Here is a 21,077-nt window from a genome sequence, read left to right on the forward strand (position 1 = left end):
CTGCCAGTGTATTTTCTCAGTCCTTTCTTTCCCATACTCATGATTAGCAAGATGTGTGTGTACATGCAGATTCCTCCTTTCTAATTAGCTTATTCCTAATGCCCTGTTGATTCACTGTCATAATCTAGTTTTATGTGACCTCACAATCCTCTTGTGCCTCCTCCATCCAGGCGACACAACACAGTCAGCTCCAGACAAAAGCACACAGACAATTCGGTTTCTAAAAATGCCCTTATTACAGGTTTAAAGTTGACACATGTCAGCAATAAGCAAAGCCCTCATCTTTTCCCAGCCCACAGTAAATGTGACACTCCTCATTCAAGCCAGATCAGTCCACCCCTCTGAGTCTGGAAAAACAGGCCTTGCAGGGAGCCCCAGAAGTCAGCAAAACAGGCGCTGCTGGACAAATTAAATATCAGAGCAGAAGTCTGCAGAATCTCTATGGTTTAACAACAAATCATGTATAGTAGACAGCAGGAATCTGATTATGTGGTGTAAATGAGGCATTTTGTGTGTAGGTTTCTTCAGGTCCCTTAGATATTTAGTTATTTATTGTTTTTTAGAATTTTCTAAATAAATCCACTCAAATGAGGCAAAGGTAACTAAATATAAATCAGGATAACAGACAACCACATACAGGAGTCATGGATAGCACGCACAATCCCAGCAGGCCAGCTCCCATCTTGGTCTGTGTGTTGTTTATATGCTGTGTGCCATTTTCTGCCAAAGTAAAGATTCCTATCGTCCTGGTGGCTTTCTTTGATGTCCAGCGGGGCAAATGCCTTGTACATGTGGAGGAAACTGGAAAAGTCTATGTTCTGCCATATCCAAAGGTCGCGGTTCTCAGAGGGAAACTTCTTCAGAGTCAAATCTTTCAGGATTTTAGTGTTTGAGAAAAAGTGAAAAACAGTCTCTCCCACAGAACAAACCCTGGTCTTGCTAACGAGCTGTGAAGCATTCATGGAGGAATATTTCAGTTTTCAGCTTAAAGAAGGCACAGATGTTGTGGTCTTCTATTGGTTAAAGGAATCACAGTCCACTGCACTTACTGATGTAGACTGTAAGTTTTACATTGGTCTGTGCATGTGGCTAAACTGGCACTGGGGCTGCTGCTGAGCACGAAGGGCAGATGTGCTGTCAGGGACAGGATTTTGAGCTGCAGAGCAGCGGTGCTGGAGGGGATCACAGGTGTTTCATGTCACTGGCTGTGGGTCAGGAAAAGAGTGGGAAATCCCAGCTGGACCATGGTAGATCCTCCTGACTGCGCTCTGCCCAGAGTACCAAAAAATCCCTCTTGATCCCTGGCTGTAGTGGTGGAGCTGAGAAACAAAGGCATGCATGATGTTAAAATAGTGAAATGCAGCAGGTTTACGGGCGAGCAGCTGCTTCCCTGCAAGGAGAGGGCAAAGGCTGCTGGTGAAGGGACAGGAGCCCTCCAGATCTGTCTGCTCCTGCCTGCTTTCTGAAAGGACTTATCCTTCACAGCATTGATTCCTTCTGTTTCAGACTCTTGGGTCTTCTTATAAAAAAGTAATTTCCTTCAAGGGAAAGTTTGCGTTTGTGTATGTGTTGTTTCTCTGTGTGAACAATTCAAAGTTGAGTTGAAAATGTACAGGCAGAGGGGGGAAGGAAGACACCTGTGCTAGCAGAGGTACCATTTCAACCTACAGGCACACGCCTAGGATAACAAGTCAGGCCTGTCACTGATTTCAGTAGGGGTAGACAAGGTGTGAATAGGTTCAAAGACTGTGCTTTCCCCTATAGTAAATAGAGTTTGTGGCACTGAAAGACTTTACAAGTAGTTCCAAGGTCCACGGGTGTTTGGGCTCCTGACTTGCCTTGCAGTAGTGTCAGACTCCTCCCATTGCTCCCCTGGCCTGGCAACATGGACTTTGCTTCAATTATGGCCGAGTTAAAAAAGGATCAGTCCAACACTTTTTTTCCCCTTGCACCAATTTGTGATCCATTACTTCCCGCTTTCCTGTTCTTGGCAGACCCTTGTAGGCTATGGCTCTTACTGCCTTGCCTCAGAGCTGGGCCCTATATGTTATGACTGTCTACTTCCTGTTCTGCTTATTCCTTTTTTTTCTGGAAGTGTATAACCATATGCACTGGGATAACTGCAGTTGCTAGCGGGAAAGGTGTACGTTGCTGTGTGCACTGAGTGCTGTGTGCACTGAGTGCTGTGTGCCAATTAAACATACCAGTGTGTTAAGAAAAATGCCTTTCAAAATAAAATTCAGTAGCAAACTCCCTGTTACTTCCTACTCATTAAAAATAATTTAACAAGTCAGTTAAAAGCTTTGCCAAACAACAACATAATAATCTTTGTAAAACCGCATCATGGTGTTCAAGCTGTATTTTGCCAGAGACCATTACTTGGCTGTGTTTCTATGGCCGAAAAAGAAGTCATGAACCCTGTGAAGCTTTCCTCGCACGCTAACAAGTGTGGTTTGTTCCTTATGTTGCAAGAGAAGGAATTTTTATGTTCTTCTCTAAATTATTGTTCAGCGTTAAACTGGAAAACCTGTTTTTTCTCCTGAAGGGACATGCCATTTGGATGGCACACAGCTTTAGGCAGGGGAGAGTTTATAGTACAAATAGGACAGGAGAGACTAACTGGGCAGACTTAAATTTGAGTGAAGTCACTAGATGGGCTGGGTTGCTCCTAACTCCAGGCAGACAGAGTGCAGCACTACCTATACCTGTACCGGAAAGCTGCTTTGCTGCCAGATGGGAAGTTGTGACCCGGTTACAGGAGTTTGTAGGCAATCATTTTTCAAAGAACAAAAGAATGAGTCAATGCAAGTAACCAGAGGATGTTGAGGTGGATTAAAGAGCTAAGGGAAGGAGTTCCCATCTATGTAGTTGGAGCCTGAGTGGGCCCATCACTGGGACTTCCATCTGCCCAGAAGTGGGGAGAACAAGGTGCCAAGACTCTAGTGGAGTGGGGTTCAGGGCTGTTGAGCTGTGGGGCTGAAAGTGGCCCACAGAGACACTGTGGCAGATGCCATGCCCCAGGGAGTTGGATGCTGCTGCTGGGCTTCCTAGGGGCTTTAGCCTTGAAGCACCTGCAGGCAGAAACTGAAAATGAGGACAGAAACTTCCTCTCTTTATTCACCATGGTCTACGTGTTGCAGTGTTGTGGGGATCCCCCTTTAACCTTGCTTGACAAGTTTCTACAGATTAATGATACTGGCGTCTTTGTTCCATGATAAAACGAGATGTAGATAGTTTTGTGAATGAGCAAATGTATGCCTTTGATCTGGTAACACTGTTTGATGAGGTTCACACAATCATATGAATGTACTTTTATTCTTGCCAGATAGATGGTATCTGTCTTGTCTACTTTACGGTCTAGATACTGATCCATCCAAACAGCTATTAAAAAAGAATGCAAGAACCCTAGAAGTAAACAGAGAGGTTTTGTAACTGCATCTTTTGATGACCTTAAATGGCCACATCCCTGATTAGACTTTTAGGACAAAAAGCTGCAAATGTTTTCACACTGGGAGTCCTTGAAAGTCAGTTTCTCTCCAGCTTCACTGCCAAAACCCAGCCCAACTTCTCTTTCAAAAGCTGATAAAATTGTGAGTTCCTGAACTGGGAAGGAGAGCTGCTGCGAACATACCTCATGCAGCTGGTATGTTCGCAGTGGGACACTGTAACAAAGAGGTAACAAGCAGATTACTACAGATGATCTCAGTTGAAAGTGATTACAACAGTTTACAAAACTGGGTGCTGATGGAAGAACTTCTGAACCTGCAGGTAGGCAGTTTGAATGAAAATACTAAGAAGAAATAAGACATTCAAGTGTCAGAACTCCAGGGTGGATTACATGATTTTGAAGAGGGACTTCAACAGTAATGATTTTTTTAACCTAGAAATACTTTAAGGTTTATAGAGGTGCTGAATTACATCATTTTAATGAGCACGCTGACTGCACCAAAGCCTGTGTGTCTGTTTTAGCTTTGAAGTGTCGTTTGGGTGCCTTTACAAGAATTCAGAAGCTGACTTTCAGCTGGGCTTCACAGAACTTGAAAACAGGGAAAAAAAAAGAAAAAAGAAACTTCTTGTGCTGAAGACTGATGCTAAATTCTTTGGTTTCTGTGAAATCTTCCCTTAGGATAAATTTGCAGCGTTAAGGAGGGCTAGCTGAGTTGAGTAAGTATAAAACAAGGCAGCTTCTTCTGTGCCGGGATGTAGGAAGGGAACTTTAGTTTTTAGATCTGCTCTTTTCCAGAGCAGATCTTAGCAGATCTAAGACTCCCGCTGTTTGTGTAGTGCCATGTGAAAGGAGCAGCAAAGTTGGGAATCACACTGCCTGGCCAGGTAAGAAAATAGGCAGTGAATTTGCAGCCCTTTTGAATATCAGCTGTAGGAATATTACCTGAGGTTCTTTAAACGGGAGGCACCCAGAACTGGAGGTAATTTCTGAAGTTTTGTTGCAATGCTTGGCTCAGTCCCATTCCCCCTTCAGTATATTTGGGAACTCTATATGGAGCAGGAATGACTGGAGCTCTTACAGCATGCTGTAAAAGCACTTCTTGAAAGGAATTCAGCTTTTCTTTACACTATGTGTGATGTCTCTGGGACCACTTTCCCTCCCAGCTGGCTGGAAAGGAATCACACCTTCTTTCTTCCCTTTTTCTTCAGAATTGAAGCAACTCTCTTGTCGTTTCCAGGACTACCCGTGGAAGTAATGGTAGTATTAAAGGATTTTAGGCCTGGCCATAGGACTACACAAGCCTGTCTCGTATGATGCGCTAGCATTCATGGGGCTGTGCAGGCTGTCCTCTCCTCTTTGGGATGAGCTCTGTCTGCTTCTGAGTGATTGCTTTTCTTCAAACCCCTAAATTCATATGCTGAATTCTGAGATGCCTTTTCAGTCGGGGCATGGTTGTAAATATTTTTAATGTATTAAAGGCATAAAGAGCCAAAGTCAATAATTTTTATGACCTGTTTAATGCCAGGCATAAACCAGAAGATTTGATTCCCCCATCACTTTCGCATTTTTCTGCTTTGGAGTTAGGGATGGCAGATTTTAAAAGTTGAATTTCAAATATTACACATTTGGGTGTTTGATATCCTGACTTATTCTATTTTTGCTTAATGTATTTTCTTGGACTAATATTTTTTCCATACCACTTGTTCAGTATGCCATTGGCTACTGTAGCAATGGATTAAGCATAAAACAAGCGTATAGGCAGTATAAACAGGGGTTTGGCTTTTCTGTGTTCTGGGGATATAAGCAGTTACTGGAGTAGGAGGAATGACCTGGGTCGTGAAGGTCAGTCCTCTGCTATTATGGCCAGCCACAGCATTAAATGACCTTCATAAATGCATCCTGTACTGTCTCAAAGCTAATTACTTGTCAGCCTATCCCTGTTCCTATCAGAAGGTTGTTCCAGTTCCTTCCTCTTCTGAGGGTTTCTAATCCTCCTTATTTCAAACTTAAACTTACTTATGGTGAGTTGATACCTACTTTTTCTTCTGTCAAGGTTTTCCTTTAGCATCAGTAGAAGTTCTTTTATCTGCTTGCTTTTTCCTGATCCAACATTTTCGTAGAGAGCAGTCATGTATCCTTCCAGCCTTCATTCTGTAAATTTGTTCATACCCAGGCTTACACTGTGAAAAGTAGGAAACAAGCAGATTGAGGGACACATTTCACATTAGAAATCCAGGTCCCTCTGTCACTCGATATCTTTGGGCTTATTTACTGTTGTGAAAAGTTTGCCAGTGTTGCTGACAGACACGGTGTCAGAAGCAGGCACGCTAACCCAGTTAACTATGGCTCTGGCCTGTTGAAGGCTCTGCCTTCCACTGTGGCAGTGCTGTTTCCTTGTGTTACACCCCACTCACACATCTCCATTGTTCACTTCATGTCATACACTTTATCTGTAACATGTTACTCGTTGTTGTGCGTTGTTGATAGGGCACAGCAGCATCCCAGTCTATGAAAAGAGCTTTTGGGTATACTGGCAGTACAAATAAATGTGAATAGCAGAGCTGATGGGAGATAAAGCTGAAAAAGCACTTGAGGCTTTCCTGTCACAATAATAGCAGTAAAGGTTGTTAGAAGGAGCCAAATCCAACAATGTGAGACTTGATTTAGCTTTCCTCGTCTGAGACTGTGATCCTTAAACCACTTGGTTAGATGACAGTGTGGATGTACTTGGGGAATTACTCCCTTGCATAAACATAGCTGCCTGGTGCATGCCCACCGTAATGCCTTGTGGTATCTCGGATGATCCTCCTGGGCTCCTACAGTGTACATAACACAGTCTACAAACAACCTTCTGAACTAGCAGGGAAGGCAATGTGAAAGATACCAGGACGTCCCAAATGGCACGGAACACCTGTGTTTAGACTAAAACAACTGTGGATCTTAAAAGTTCTCTTTCTGGGCATCTGTGTTAGCGAATCGCTATTCTGATGCACTTAAGTACAAAGACCAAAAGTAAATATGCTTTGAGAATTGTAGTGAAGCTTGTTGTTTCGGGAAGAGGGAAAACCAGGGAGAGCAGGTTAAAAACTCTAAAGCAAACTGAACAGAACTTGCCTTGTTCGTTACAGAGCAGAACAGAGCTTTATAGAGCTCTCCCTAAAGTGTTTTGCAGATGGCCATTAATAGAGTTTTTTTCTGACTATGTGTTGTCTATCATGTGAAGTTCTGATTGTGTGAGTCTTGCATGTCATGTGGTGAGACTGTTCATATGAAGAAAAGTGTGTTGTTGATAAACACTAGTATAAGGAAGAATTGAGGGCTGGGTCTTAGACTGCAGAGTCATTGGGGTAGAGGCTAAATTTTTGGAGTTGGCATATAATCTCAATACTCAATATGTTACAACAATGATGAACAATCACAACCATTTGAGTCAAGTCCCCCTCCTTGTATTCTATTTCCTATTAAATTTTATACTAGCCAGTTTTCTTTAGATGCTATGTTTGCCAATTACTAGTATGTGAATGATAAAAAACTGTCCAATATTAATGTGTTGCAGATTTTGTCCCTCACCCTTTCCCCTTGACATGAACTGTTGTTTAATTGAGCAGCTTTCGGGTCTGTAGACTCCATTGATTTATTTCATGCAAGCCCTTTTTAGCTGTCTGTGTTGTTACCATGGAAATAGGGAAACATAAACAGTGTAAATGAGTAATGGTGATAAGGAATTGTTAGCTGGCAACAGAGATGGTACATTTTGACCCTTTGTGAATTTTCTTTGTTGCCTAAGGACAAACAACAAAAGAAAGGGATGGATTTCATCTGTCACAGGAATGATATCCAGATGGAGAATAGGCTGAACTGGGAGGGGATGCATTAACCCCAGGGTAGCCTTGGATCTTTGGTACCTGTGACAAAGCCCTAGGTCCAAAAAGATGTCTAGAAAATACTAGAATGAGGACCAAGGCTTAATTGCTATTATTCTGTCCTGGAGTGTCCTGTTCTAGCTGTCATGGATGAGTGGAATGCACCTCACTCAAAAGAGAGAAGCAGCAATATGTTTTATTAAGGTAAAATAATAATTTGACAGTATTCAATAAATTTGATGGAATTTAACAAAGTTTAATAGGGGGTTACCAAGATTCAATAAGTTTGATGGAAAGGTTCACCTTATTGATTACTGCATGGAAGAACCATACAAAGGAAAATTGAGTTAGAATCAAGTTAGAATGATTCATACAGAGACTGGAGACACAAAGGGTAAGGAATACCCTCCTGTGAGTCATGAGCTTCAGAGTGCACGCCTTGGCTTTCTATATGCCTTATGGAGCCAAGGTACAGCTAGGTCCAACCGTAGTCTCAGACTTGGACAGTGGTTTATGTCTAATAGAATTATCTATACAAACTATATAACAATTCATATTGAATAGCTACATAGACTAGTAATGCTCTGTTCCTATTAATTCAGCGTGCTGTCAGTCCCTTACCAAGGATCTGTTGTCAGTAAGGGATGACTCCACTTTGGGCAAGGAAGGTTCTCTTAGTCTCAGGTAAGGAATCTCAGACCTTGAGAAGTGTCCCTGCTCAAGGGGAGAATCACCTGGTGTGCAATCCAGCTACAGTTCAGGGAGAGCTCAAACTGGGCTCACCCTGTTGGTTACATTTATAGAGCGAAGTAGTTGGTTGCTAGTAGTTGTAGTAGTCGGATGCTAACAGCAATAAACTGTTGGTGCACTAAAGTACTTTTGCTTCAGAAGAATTGGGTTTGAAGCTAAATGAACAAGAAATGTGGGATTCAAGACCAAAAGTACTGGAGGTGTTTTTCTTGGCATGGAATTTTAAATATCTTGATATATGTTAGCCTGAGTTTTATGCCTTGCATATGCATTATATAAGGCATAATATCGCAATGGAAAACCAAACATATTGTTTCTAAAAAACTCAAAGCATATTTATATTGTATAAAACTTAGTTTCCTGCTGGGACAGCTCAGAGACAGGACTGAGGGAGCTGTGGTTCTTTAGGCCAGGACTATGTTTACCTTGTTGTTTCTGTTGCATTTCTTGGAACACATCCACTGCAATGCTAAGGGAAGCTGCACTGAGGAATAGCACGTCTTGCATCTCCTGAGTGGGGGCGAGGCCAAAGGCAAAGCTCAGAACAGAAACCTCCTCCAATATCTTGACCCAGTTCATTTGGGATGAAATGTTGAAGTGACTGTAAAGAGAGAAGAACATTCTCCACTTAGATTCCACTTAGTGGAACACAGAACTTGTTCGTTGCCTGCATGGTGTGCTCCAATGCTCGTGAGATACATGAAAATGGGAAGCTTTGGAAGAATATGATAATGACAGTGTCCATGTGATTTGCAGTAGTTGTTTAATGTATGTCAGAGAACAAAGAGATGGGATATGGATTTATCAGTATCAAATTGATGTAGCTGCTTTTATTTCTTAGTTTCAAGCGAATACTTACCCTGTCTTCTTCAGCTTAGTTGCAAAAAAGTAAATTTACTGCTTTTGTGTTACAAGCAAAACCCACAACTTCCTAGCAAGTAGAAATGATTCTATTTTCAACATGGTTCATGGCTAACCTGGTACTATAAATCATGTACACACAGCTTTTAAAAAAACCAGTTGATCATAGGCACAATTTCCTATTTAAGCTGTGTTGTACTCTGACCCATCCCCTTATAACAAGCCAAGATAAAAGAAGCAGCATTTTTCCATTCTAAGCAGTCATTAGGCATTACACAACTGTTTCCTTTATACTTTCTGGTTTGCCAGAGCCTCATTCAAATTAAGTAAGAAAAGTGTGGCCAGTCTGTTGTTTTCCAGTAAGCTTTTCCCTTTCCTTTTATGAATCTATGAAAACTGCTTTTGTGAGTTCTTGTGCTCTGGAGATGTCAGTAGGCACTGAGATTTGTATTTCATTCTGAAATATCTATGAGAAATGTAATTATATTGTTCCCTCCTGCTAGGATTTCTAGTGTCTTTACTAGAGTACATAGCTAATCCCAGCTGTTCTAATAAACAGTGAAATTCTCTTTGGGGATTGACAGAATCAGTCCGAGTGCAATCCTAGGAGCAAGATGTAATTCCTCTAATGTCTAGGTTGTCTGATTGAATATGAATGTGTATTATAAACTTCCTTGTGTACAACACCAAGCCATGATTCAGCAAGCACTTATGCACAAACCTAACTTAAAATTCTCTTAGTTTTAATATGACATGTTTGTGTGTTGCCCTGGGCATGGTCCTTTCTCAGTAGAGATGCATGGCTTTGGTTTTCAATAGAATAGTTTCTTTCCATTTAAGTTAGGGTCTGTACTCTCTATAGGCATTTCTTAGAAACTGGGATTCAACTGGTAAGGATCATCAGATGCATTTTCTGTGTCCAGCTGCTTATCTGTATGTGCCTGCATCCCTCTGTAATCCTTGCCCTAAATTGTGCTCAAACTATTTTGGGTTACTGCTCACAAATTGCACCTTATACAGCTACCATAACAATGTTTGCAACCTTTATTTGTGTGCGTTGATTTTTCCTTTTTTTTTTTCTTTTTTTTGGTTTTAAATGATTTGACTTAAAGGAAAACAAATAAATCCTTCTAGAAACTAACCAGTCTTCAGATCTGAAAAGGCTGCTACAGAGTGGGAGGGAATAGCACATTTTTCATTTCCATGGTGAATAGGGCAAGAAATATTATATTCAGCCTTAATTATAGAGAATATTATAGTTTTGTAAGTTGGCAAAACCTCCACAGGACAGTGAAGCAATTCAGTAGATTGCTGAGGGAATCATGGAGCTTAAGAGAAGCTTAGGCAAATATGTGTTAAGGGTGACATAACTATATTAATCCTGCCTTGAGACAGACGATGATCTAGATAACCTCTGCAGAGGCCTTCTAGCTCTGTGGTAGGGTGTTCTGCCCTGTGAAAGTATAAAAGTATAAGCTTTTCTTGTAGTGTAAATTATTGACCGACTTCTTCGCCCTGTGAAGATGGTTCTTCATCTTTGGCTACATTTTGTTCTGGCTTACTTGTTTCTGTGTTTGCTGCTCTGCCAGTGCATGCAACAGAACCAGCTCTTTCTGCCTTTGGTCTTTCTTTATGATACATGATAGCTCAAGTTACTTCTGTCCATCTGAGACTATTAGATGTGTGATAATCAAAATGCTGTATGTCTCATTTGAAAAGTGGCAGTCCTGTATTTGGGAATTGAGTGCTGAACAGAGCTGTCTGAATATTGACTGAGGGTCTGACTCTGGGCACAGGATGTAATCAGGCTGATTCTTGCCCTTTTACCCTGTTTTGCTTTGCACTTAATGCCTTTCTTGCTCAGATCGAAGTCCTGCAACAGTTGTAACCTGTTTCTGCTGTGCTAATGCAGTACTGACAGCTCCAGGGGATTAAAAATCACTATGCCAGACACAAAAAAAATGCACTAAGCTTGGGAATTATTTTTTTTCCTTTTAACTCCCAGTACATTTTGGTTCTCTGTTGACATTTGGGTGTTTGAACATTCGGGATTCAAACTTTCTTCTGCAACTGCAAGAGGCAGAAGTAACCTTTTTGCCAAGAAAACCACATTCTCATGCAGTCACATGGCCCCAGGAACTGGAACTCTGCCTTTGAGGGAATGATCAATTCTTTTCAGATCCATTAAAGAAATTCTAGACCTGGTAACATTGGCACTTACGAGTGGAGAAATAAAGAAAATGTTGCGGGGAGAACATAAAGCTGAAGTACTATGAGGAAGAAAATCATGTATCAAAAACTATTTGGTTTCTAGACCTTGTCAAATCAGTGTTTGGACCTCTCCCAGAAGAGTATTTCCATGCTCTAGAATACTTAAAATTGTTTCCAGCACATAAGAGCAGAGCGTCTGTCATAGACCTATATTCACCCGAAGAAAACCATAAACCCACCATATTTGTGAAGAAATTGTTGCTTTAATATTGTGAGGGATCACTGCTATCTTTATCTAGATCTTACTCATGGTTTTTCTTTGTCAGCCTATCGTGAAAGCTCCCAGCTACTATGTTTTGACACCATTTCTCAAGAGGTCATTTTTCTGCTCTTAATGTCTCTTCACTCCAGTGTACCCTAGAACTTGTCTCCTCCTTAAATTTGCATTTTGTATGTAATATTCTATCTGCTTTCTGAATTTTCTGTGCAGAAACAGTTGCTTTTTACTAGAAAGTGATTTTTTTTTTTCAAGGAGAAAAATGCTTCATTCTGAATTATATATTGTGACATGAAGGATTTTTATAAATCAAAGATGTGAAAGAATGTCCCACCAAGAAGGAATGTCCACAAAAATGATACCCCAGCTTTTTAGTCTGAGATTTTCCAAGATGTTCATAGCAGGCAGTTACCTTAAAAGGTATCAGTCTCCTTAAAAACATCAATTTTTCTACACCTGCATTTTTTCTTTCTTGCTTTTCAGCTGGGCAGGTAAGTGGGGATCCTTCAAGTGTCTGTGCAGCTAGGAACTGACTGCTGAAATGTTGTGTTCAGGAAGCTGCTCCACTTTGTTCAGGAAAAGAGAAGCCACTTTAAAGTCATTTTAAACAAAAATTATCGTATCAAGAAGTGCATCAGAAACACCCTGAACCCATGAATTAAATCTGTGTCTGATCCTTTGCTTGTATCAGCATGATTACTTTGTACAAGACCATTTTTTGCTTTTTAAGTATGGTTAGGTTCACTCTTCATTAGTTATTTTCCTTTCTATGTTCAACTCTTGCATTTCTCTTGCAGCCTGGAGTCTTTTTTCCCTGAAGTAGACAGGTTTCTTTATGCCCACCTTTAAATGGCATAAAGCCATCTCCTTGCAAGTCATTCAGCGAGAAACATAGGTTTGATTTTGTTTTGCTCAAACTCCTCTGCAATGTTGAAGAATTTTAAAGTATACATTCCTAGTATATGACCTCTTTGGCTGTATGGTGATTATTAATATTACAGAAGCAGCTAAGAGGAAATGACATCAGTAGATAAGATGAACTGTGCAATAGCAGAAGCTTTATTCACGCTGAATACACTATTCATTTGCACAGAAAGATCATTTCTCAATTCAAAGAGGAATATTCTAATTTAAGGTCTAACTTGAGCCATATGTCAAAATCTCTACGGAAACAAAGCTTACCACTGTGCAGTGATCCTGTAAGAAACACATTCCCCTTTGTGGATGGGCGAATGGTAGGTGCATCTAACCCATGGAGCTCTTGTTTTTCCTGACAAGTACTCTTTTTACATCAGAAAATATTTCAGTTTAGTCCATTTGCTAATTTAACGTAAAGTGACTCAAAATAGGTGTAAAATATAGGGAATACTACAGTTAGTGGTCTCCAGGTTAACTCCCCCATAAACTTAGGTTGGGTTTCTGATACTTGTTTAATCTGATTAGAAGGTGCTTTTATACTGCCCTGTAGAAGTAAAATTTCAAAATACACTTCCATGGAACAAAATCATGCATAAAAAATTAATTGAACGTAGGTGATAATGACAGATACCCCAGGCACAGAAAGTTAAAAGTAGTTCTCTACTTAAGTTGCACAGGAAAAAGCTGCAAACGGTGGCTTGGCTTGCTAAATCAATCTCAGTGGTATGGCATTGTAGAGATAACTGGAAAACATTTTGTATTTTGTGTCATACCTGCTAGTCTGGGGCCTCAGACCATTGAAAACGGGGAGGGAAATCCTGTAGGAGTTACTGTCCTTTTTGCCAGACCCTATCAAGAAGAGATAGTAACCTCTATCAGCAGATCACTCAGCACAGCCACCCACCCTTCCTATGGTCTTCTCGCTTCTGTGCTTGCACACAATAGGATTCAATAGTTTCATTTCTATTTAAAACCACATTCTGTCTGCCTTTGGTCACCGTGTTCACCTCTGTTGATATAAATCAGTGCTTAACAATGGAAGGCCCTGAGTAAGTGTGCCGTGTAAATGACAGACTTGCATAGACATGTGACACTCGGGTCATGTCACACCACCATCATCGCTGTTGCTGCAGGTCAGAGCCAGGTCTCTTTCCCTAGACATGTGTTAGCCATAAGCCTTAGTGGAGTGAAAGGTTGGAAAGGGAGTTGTGGTAAATAATGTTTCCATCCTGAAGCCACGTGAGTTTTGCAGAAAACCTGTCTTCTGACAAGATTACCTTCTTGACATTGTTGCACACCCAGGTGAATATCATTCTCTGGTAAATACTTTGGAGTTACTCCAGACTGATTTGCTTTTTCTTGGAAAATTTTACTAATGATGTATGTATTTTTAATCTTGTCATGTAATCAAAGACAGAGGAGGATTGAAACTGATTAGCTTCAGAGAGGAGTTTGTCTTCTAAGCCCTTCTTACATTCAAACTAAAGAGTTAGGGAAGAATCACAGAACTGGTGCAAAGTCATGCTCTGCTGAAATAACAGATTAATTGAAACCAGGAAAATCCTGGTGTAGGTAGAGTGAGGAATGAGAAGCAGTTTTGGGTTTTTTGTAGACCTGCTGTTTTTTATCGGCATTTGTTGCTCTTTGGATGTGTGGTTTTATTTATGTATTTTTGTCTAGCCATTTGTTAGCCTGTGGCTACTTGCCAGTATTTAGGAAGAACAAAGTCTGCTCATATCACTAGAATTATTTTGCAGATAGATCTGGCCCGGTATGTTTGCCTTTTCATTTGACTGCAGCGTTGACATGGTTATTGGTGTGTCTTCCTCCCCAGGATTACATACTACATTTTTTGTCTCCGAGGAGAGGAGAATTTGGCAAGGAGAGCTGAGAAGCATCTGGCTCTTTCCTGTTGTTCCCTCTCTCTGTTACTGAGAGTAGGGCAGTCTCATGAACAGCTCTAAATTTAGCTGCTTATTTTCATCTTAAGAGTCTGTTCTGCTTAGATTTTGGCTAGGAGGGGATACCTGGGTGAGAGGAGAGTGCTGGGATTGTACCTCCTAAATTGCATTCTCCTGGGGAACATCCCTGTGTGTTTTCTGTAAGGTTCCCAAGGTCCTGATGGGACAGTTTGTCGAGAATTTAAGAACTAACTTGTTTAGAACAGGACCTAATTCTCTACATCACTTTGAAAGGGATAGCTCAACAGGCAAAGAGGACTTGAACGATGATATGGCTCAGTGGTCTCTTACAAATAGATGAGTGGGGAGGAGAGTTTTTCCAGAGGGTGACATTTTCTTGATTTGGTTGATTGGAATGAATAGTGAAGCTCCACGTTTGTCGTCAGGGGTCAAATGTTGCTACTTGCAGTTAAGAGGTCTTGAAATTGGACAGAGACAAGCAGAATGACATTCAGTTAGAGCAAAAATGTCTTCCCCTACGCTTCCCTTCTGTCTGCTATAACTTGTCTTTGAGTCATCATACACTTAGCTGACAGGTAATTTTTTCAGATCATATTTGACGTTTGCCCATAGCTGGAAAATATGAGAGCAGATTCCACAAAGCAAACACAAATCCAGAAAGATGATGTCATGCATACTGTTTGGTTCCACCAGCAGAGTGCTGAGCTTCCTTCATATCGAAGTATTTCAACAAGAATATTATATCTTATTGTGTATATATGTGGTATGTATGTGTAAGACTGATGGTAGTACGATCATAATGAAATGGAGCCTGCATTTCTGCCACTGTCTCCCGTTTACTTAATTATCCTTTTTATTTAAATCAACTGTTTTAAAATGAGAACATTTACAAAATATTTAGAATATCAACAATATGAATTATCAAAAATTATGTTTTCAGGATCATAATGGTAAAGACTTGGAGTCAAATCTTAAACAGACCAAATTGGTGTAGTTCCTAGATATTTGGGGAGCAGCCCCAATCTGCATCAGCCGAAGCTCTCCCTGTTTCATTGAGACAGTCATTTTCATGCAAAGCACACCAGACATCACAGGATTCCAGTAGTTCCGGCCCATTTGTCTGCTGCTGCTAGGAAGTTGTTTACTCTTTTGTATCACTCTCTGCTGACGTCTGCTCACTGAACAATGTCATCAAATTTCCTGTTTTTTGGCTTGTGGAAAGTAGCTCCCCCACCTCATGCTAACGCTTTGCTGCATGGAGGTCTGTGGGGCCGGATGCACCCAGCAGACAGGATGTAAGGTTAAATGCAGCGTAGCTAAATAAATAAAGTAGGTATTCAGTTGTGAACTAGAGCTGCCTACTTACCATGAGGATAAAGCTGACAATTTAAATATCAAGCAGCGATAAAACCCCATATTTGTTTCAGGTTGTGGTTTTTTTTTAATGGCTTCTGAATTATTTTTTTCCCCACTAGTGTGTTTTCATATCTTCCTGAAAGCAGCCTGAAATAGTTTATAATGTGGTGCTGTATGATGTATGTGTGAAAACACTTCCATCCAGGTATTGCAAAACATTCTGCAAGCTGTTGACTGTGAAGCTGCTAATGCTGTAATTCTGTAGACAGAGGAACTGTCAACAATGCATCCATCATTAGTTCCTCTGCTAGCTAGCGTAGCAGTCTGGTTGCTGAGCTCAGGAGTACTGAAACTCTGCCAGGGGTCTGATCCCCTCACATTTTTGGTTTGCTTGTTTTTTGGCCAGTGCCGCAAGGTTATTAACTTCCACTTGGAGAAGAACCAGTGATGAGCAGAGCAGACCTCAGTTCAACAGGTTTTCCAGACAAACCTTGAGGCAGCTCTAGTCAATAATACTAACATCACCATCATCATCATCATCATGCTAGTCTCCTGTCATCCATAGCCATCCATATTGCAAAAAAGGAACCACCTTGTGGTGGTTTCACAGGACTTGCTTTTTGCCCTATGGTACTTGAGTCTTCATTAGTTCATCTTATTTGCAGTGTTCTTTATGCCTACGGCTCAGGACATTATAAATACAGTGATGAGTCTTTATATGATATGAGAAGCAGTTTTAAGAGTTTCAGTTCAGTTAAGATCATCATTAGCTCCCAGTTTTCTCAGAGCTGCTGAGAGCCTACAGTCATAGACCTGGATGATTCCCACCATCAAGAAAAATGTCTCACTAGTGCCCTAAGAAGTACAACATAACTTCTTACTGCTCTCTTGCTATTACTGTACAGTACTAATACAGTTTGAACTGATGGGGTTTTGTGGACTAGGTCTTACAGCTGTTGAGCTCTACCTCTTCTGTAGGTCTGTCATGGCATACTCCAGATGGCTCTCCCCAGAGTTACTTCGTCTCCAAACCCTATTTTTCCTTTCTCCAAAGAGCTTGTGTGTTTGGCAAAGAGCAGTTGATCGCTTCATGAAAGCAGTTCTTGAAAGAAATCTTCTAAGGTCCTTCATTAAAACAACAAACAAACAAGCAAAACCCAATGAAACAAAAAACCAAACCAGACAACTGCAACCAAGCAGAAAGAGGAAAAAGAATGCAGTTCAGAACATTTGGATTTGCCCTGCAGAGCAGCGAAGGAGTCAGGGAACATCTGATGACAGACCAACAGGGTATGCTGGAGAGGTATATAAGGAACTGACTCACCATTGGGGCAGTTAAGTTCATCTTATTTTTAAAGTTTAAGCCAGAACATTTTGCCTAGTGCCTTTCTCTGCTAAATTCAGTTTCACTACACTGTCCCAGTAATGTTTTCAGTAACTGAAAATAGCTTGAGTGTGTGAAGTACTGAGTGTGGAGCATGTGGTCTGTCACCTCATTGAAATGCTGAGTTCTCTTTGTCTTTTCTGACTTCTTCATGCCTGGGTCTGTGCAGAAATGAAAAAAAAAGCTGTTTTTCTCAGTATCTTCTTTTATGATCAGAAGGGAATGTAACTGGTTCCTGCCCAGTACAGAGTTCCTGTTCTTCCAGCATCCTGCATCCCTAATGTGGCCCATAGTCAGTATGTAATGAACTGGATGCAGTTCATTGCAGCCATGGATACCTGTGTGAATTTGCTTTGCATCACTAGGTGTTTGGTTGCATTTTCAATGGGATTGTCTCATTACAGTTATACCAATCCCTAAATATGAATATTCCCTGAGACAGGCTGCCAAGCTGGATAAGATGTGTTCAATCTACAGACTGAAAGTCAGTGAAAACCTTGTACTCTGCAGAAGTAAGAATAGTGAAGTTGACTGTAGTGTAGACCTGCCCATATCAGTCACCTTCCGATTTGGAACAAGCACTTGTCTGCGCATAGGGAGGCTCAGGAAAGAAGCAGGAAAGGAGACGGCTGCAGACAATGAGTTCAGTGCCTAGGCAAAGGTAACACTTCATCCAAACAATTGGCAGGGCCTTCTCTCTCTTTGTTTCTCCCCTGCCTGTCTTCCTCTCTGTGTATTCCGTGTTCCCTCCTCTACTTATTTTCAGAGGTTCATCCTGTACCTTTGTGCCCTCCTGTCAGATAATAGTGGTGGTGTTTGATTCTTTTGACCTCTGCCCCCCACATCACTACTCTGTTTGCAGTACTGCTCTCTTAAATTCCTCTTGTCCTTTTTTCCATTCCCCTTCACAGCTTCTGCTGAAGTTTGAACCATTCGTGGTGTTACAGACAGCAGAAGTAACTTTCAGGGCGACATTTCCCCCGTGGCAAAGGTGGACAAAAGTCCCAGTAGCCTGTGTGGACTGTAAGGCTGAATAGAGCACACCATCATCAGAGAGAGGGGACGAAGAGAGCATGCTCTGCCATCCGAACTGCTCTACAGAGCTGTCTGGAGGTTTGCACTGAAAGCTTGGTGTGCCCCAAGAGGCCTAGTATGGTGCATTCCTTAACCTCCAGAGGACCAGGAGAACTCTGAACAAATTGTGCCTTCAGGGCATCTTAGTATGGACCTTCTTCCTGGGGCCATTGACAGGGGTTGAACTGAAGGGCTCAGAATCAGCTTTCTGCCTCCTGCTCCTGATTACATTTATTCATAACTTGCCCTCATGGAGATTTGTAAGTACAGGTGCAAGCTAAACCCCCTGAAAATACGTCATTCAATTTGTTTCTAACAAATAAATTCCAGATGTTTGCCTCTGACTCCTGGAGTGCTGATACAACCAGCTTGAGGTTCCAGTTGTTCAGTCTTGTGTTAGATGACAGAACAGAGAGTGAAATGAATGCTCTCACCATTGACAGTGGCTTGCAGTCAAAGGGATGCAGTTTTTCCAACCAGATGAAACTGGGAGAGTTCCAGATGAGACTGGGAGAGTTGTGTTGAGAAAACGGCTGTTAGTCACTGCAGTGATGGAACAGTCATCACTAGATTAAAAAGAAAATAAAAATAATCTTGTATGACAGAAATACTGGAAATAATGGAACATTTCAAGCAGGAAATATGTTATCATGTACTGTAAAAAATAGGTCTGTACTTACCAGAAGGTGTTTCTTGCTGCAGACTGTGAAAAACTGCTTATGTGGGAAACACTGATTTGCATAGTGCTCCTTGTAAAGGCTGTAACTAAATTCTCCAAGTTGAACTTGGGAGAAGAAGTGTTTTTTATTGACTAGCAGAGCCAAAAGATTCTTCTTACTCTAGAAAAAATAGCAAGTCAGTCGGATGGTGGTTCTGGTAACTCTCTATACCATGCAGATTTAAAAATCATAGAATGGGCTAAAAATATGAAAGAGAATTGCGAAGCAAAATCATCAGTCAAATTACTAAATTGCCATTAACACTGTGAAATTCTATCTTAAAATGCTGTCTGAAGTAGGAATGTAATATGTGGGATAGGAATTGAGGCATCCGTAGTTCCATGTTGACAGTATCAGCAAAATATTATTCCCAAATAGGCATGTTTCTCTTGTAAAACAAGCAAATCAATCTTAAATGCTTTAAGTACTACTAGTTTGTGGTTCAAACAAGCCATACTTTACTTTCTTCCCAAAGAGTATATCAGTAGCAGTGTCCGGGTTGTGTTATTTAAGAATAAAGAGGGGGCATGGGGCTGAAATGCCACACACGCTTGGTGCGCAATGAGTTAGACTTGTCTGATGAAATGATTCACAGGTGATCAGCTGTTCAGCACTCAAGGCCAGCGGCACAGAGATGGAAGGACACAGAGAGCCGAGATGGACCTTCTGTTTGTATGAGTGCTCTTTTTAGCTGTCATTGCTCACTGAACTCAGAACAGGAGGTGTGCAAGGAGGGAGCAAATGCACTAGAGAATTGCTCTTCCGATAGTAGGAAATTGTCAATTGTGTCACGAAACCACTGCAAATCTTGCTTGCTTCATCTGGAAAGTATTTCTGGGTACAACCTCATATTGTGGCCTGCAAATTTTGTTACTCTGTTTTGTGGGGAACATACTGTGAGTAATTTATGTTTAATAGAGTAGTGGTTTGATGCCACCTCTAATATTTTCCTGCTGTTTCACAGAAGGTTTATTTTGTTGGAATACATTTGAATGTGCTTAGAAAAATTATATTACAAAGTACAACTGGATAAAATTTTACATCTCGTAGTATATTCAGTGTCATCCAGAGTTCGACATATTGGTTCAAATTAAGTAGTGAAGAAAAAAGTAGTACTTTTGTGTTTCATGATAGATGCTTAGACTGTACATGTTAGTGGCTCACAGAGTTAGTCAAAATATATTCCTGTCTCAACATAGTACTAAAGTTGCAGAGTTCAACATTTAGCAGCACACCATTTGTTTTGTCTTTAGAGGATAAAGACAAAAGAGATGCAGAAAAATCTGCTAACCGCATAAATATGAATGTGGTAAGAACATTTGTCCTGGCTCAAAGGAGCATGCAAACACATAAAACAAGTCAAATGAAACTTCCCATGATTGATAAAAGCTTTCCTAATCGAGGACACTGTTCTCTCTTACATCTGTAAGTAAGTAATTACATCTGTATGTTTGAAGTTCATAGAGGAAGAAAAAGAAATCAGGTGATCTGTCTGATTCAAGGGTTCAATCTACATCGAACTTTGATGAATTTATAGGTTTATTTATATTTTTCAATTCTCCAAGTGACCTGTAGTTTTACTGCAGCTTAATTGGAACTGTTAATAAAGTGAGTCTGTCTTTGTCTGCTACATGAGACATTAGACTTTATACTAGAAAACTATTTATCCCTGATATTGAATTTACCTGTAATGTATGTGTTATATTTACTGTTTCACACAGGCTATCTTTACCACTAAACTGGTATATAGAAATGCAGAGGGACTTTTACACATAGCAATGGTTTTGTTTTATAAATTTCCAGCAAGGATCTGTGTCCTAGAAATCCAGCTGAGCTCGGAATTACGCCATGGCACTGCACTAGCTTGGATATTTCATTAATAGAATTTTTCTGTTTGCTTTGGATGTTCTTGTAGTATTTCGTTGCTTAGGGGGAAAAGGCAAAAGAAAATAAATGAGCACAGTTTGGATTTTACTCAGCTTTGCTAGAGATACAGAGGGATTTCTCTTGTGTGTTGCAGGCAGGTCTGAGGAGCTCTGAGGCCCCGTGGTTTGGTGTTGCAGATACGTGTGTCTTCCCCTGGGGAAGACACCGAGGCTTGCAAATTAACATTTCCTGCTAAAATTTCTGGTAAAAGCTCCCTGCCAGAGCTATCAGCAGTCTGGATTACTGTCTGGGAAGAAACACTTGGTGCAGGGGAGGAAGAAGGAAATGGTGACTGTGAACTTATTACTGGTGTCGCCAGACAGCACTTTAATGGCTATTTTTTCTTGTTTGTTCTTTGGCGTAAAGCT

General features: G+C 40.8%; 1 protein-coding gene across 8 annotated transcripts in view; it reads left to right on the forward strand.

Annotated features, from left to right (window-relative positions):
* PDE8A (phosphodiesterase 8A) overlaps positions 1-21,077 on the forward strand; it is a 122,564-nt gene that overhangs the window by 53,611 nt on the left and 47,876 nt on the right. The window contains exon 1 of one of the 8 annotated variants that reach the window (XM_062629462.1): positions 3,721-3,768. The exons of the other annotated variants lie outside the window; for them this stretch is intronic. Within the exon in view, the coding sequence (XP_062485446.1) occupies positions 3,745-3,768 (24 nt within the window). The 5' untranslated portion in view covers positions 3,721-3,744. Of the gene's footprint in view, positions 1-3,720; positions 3,769-21,077 lie in introns of those variants that run through there. 8 annotated transcript variants of the gene reach the window in all.

This window comes from Pezoporus occidentalis, unplaced genomic scaffold, assembly GCF_034315485.1.
Source record: "Pezoporus occidentalis ecotype Australia unplaced genomic scaffold, CSIRO_AGI_Poc_V1 ctg11, whole genome shotgun sequence".
Lineage (NCBI taxonomy): Eukaryota > Metazoa > Chordata > Aves > Psittaciformes > Psittacidae > Pezoporus > Pezoporus occidentalis.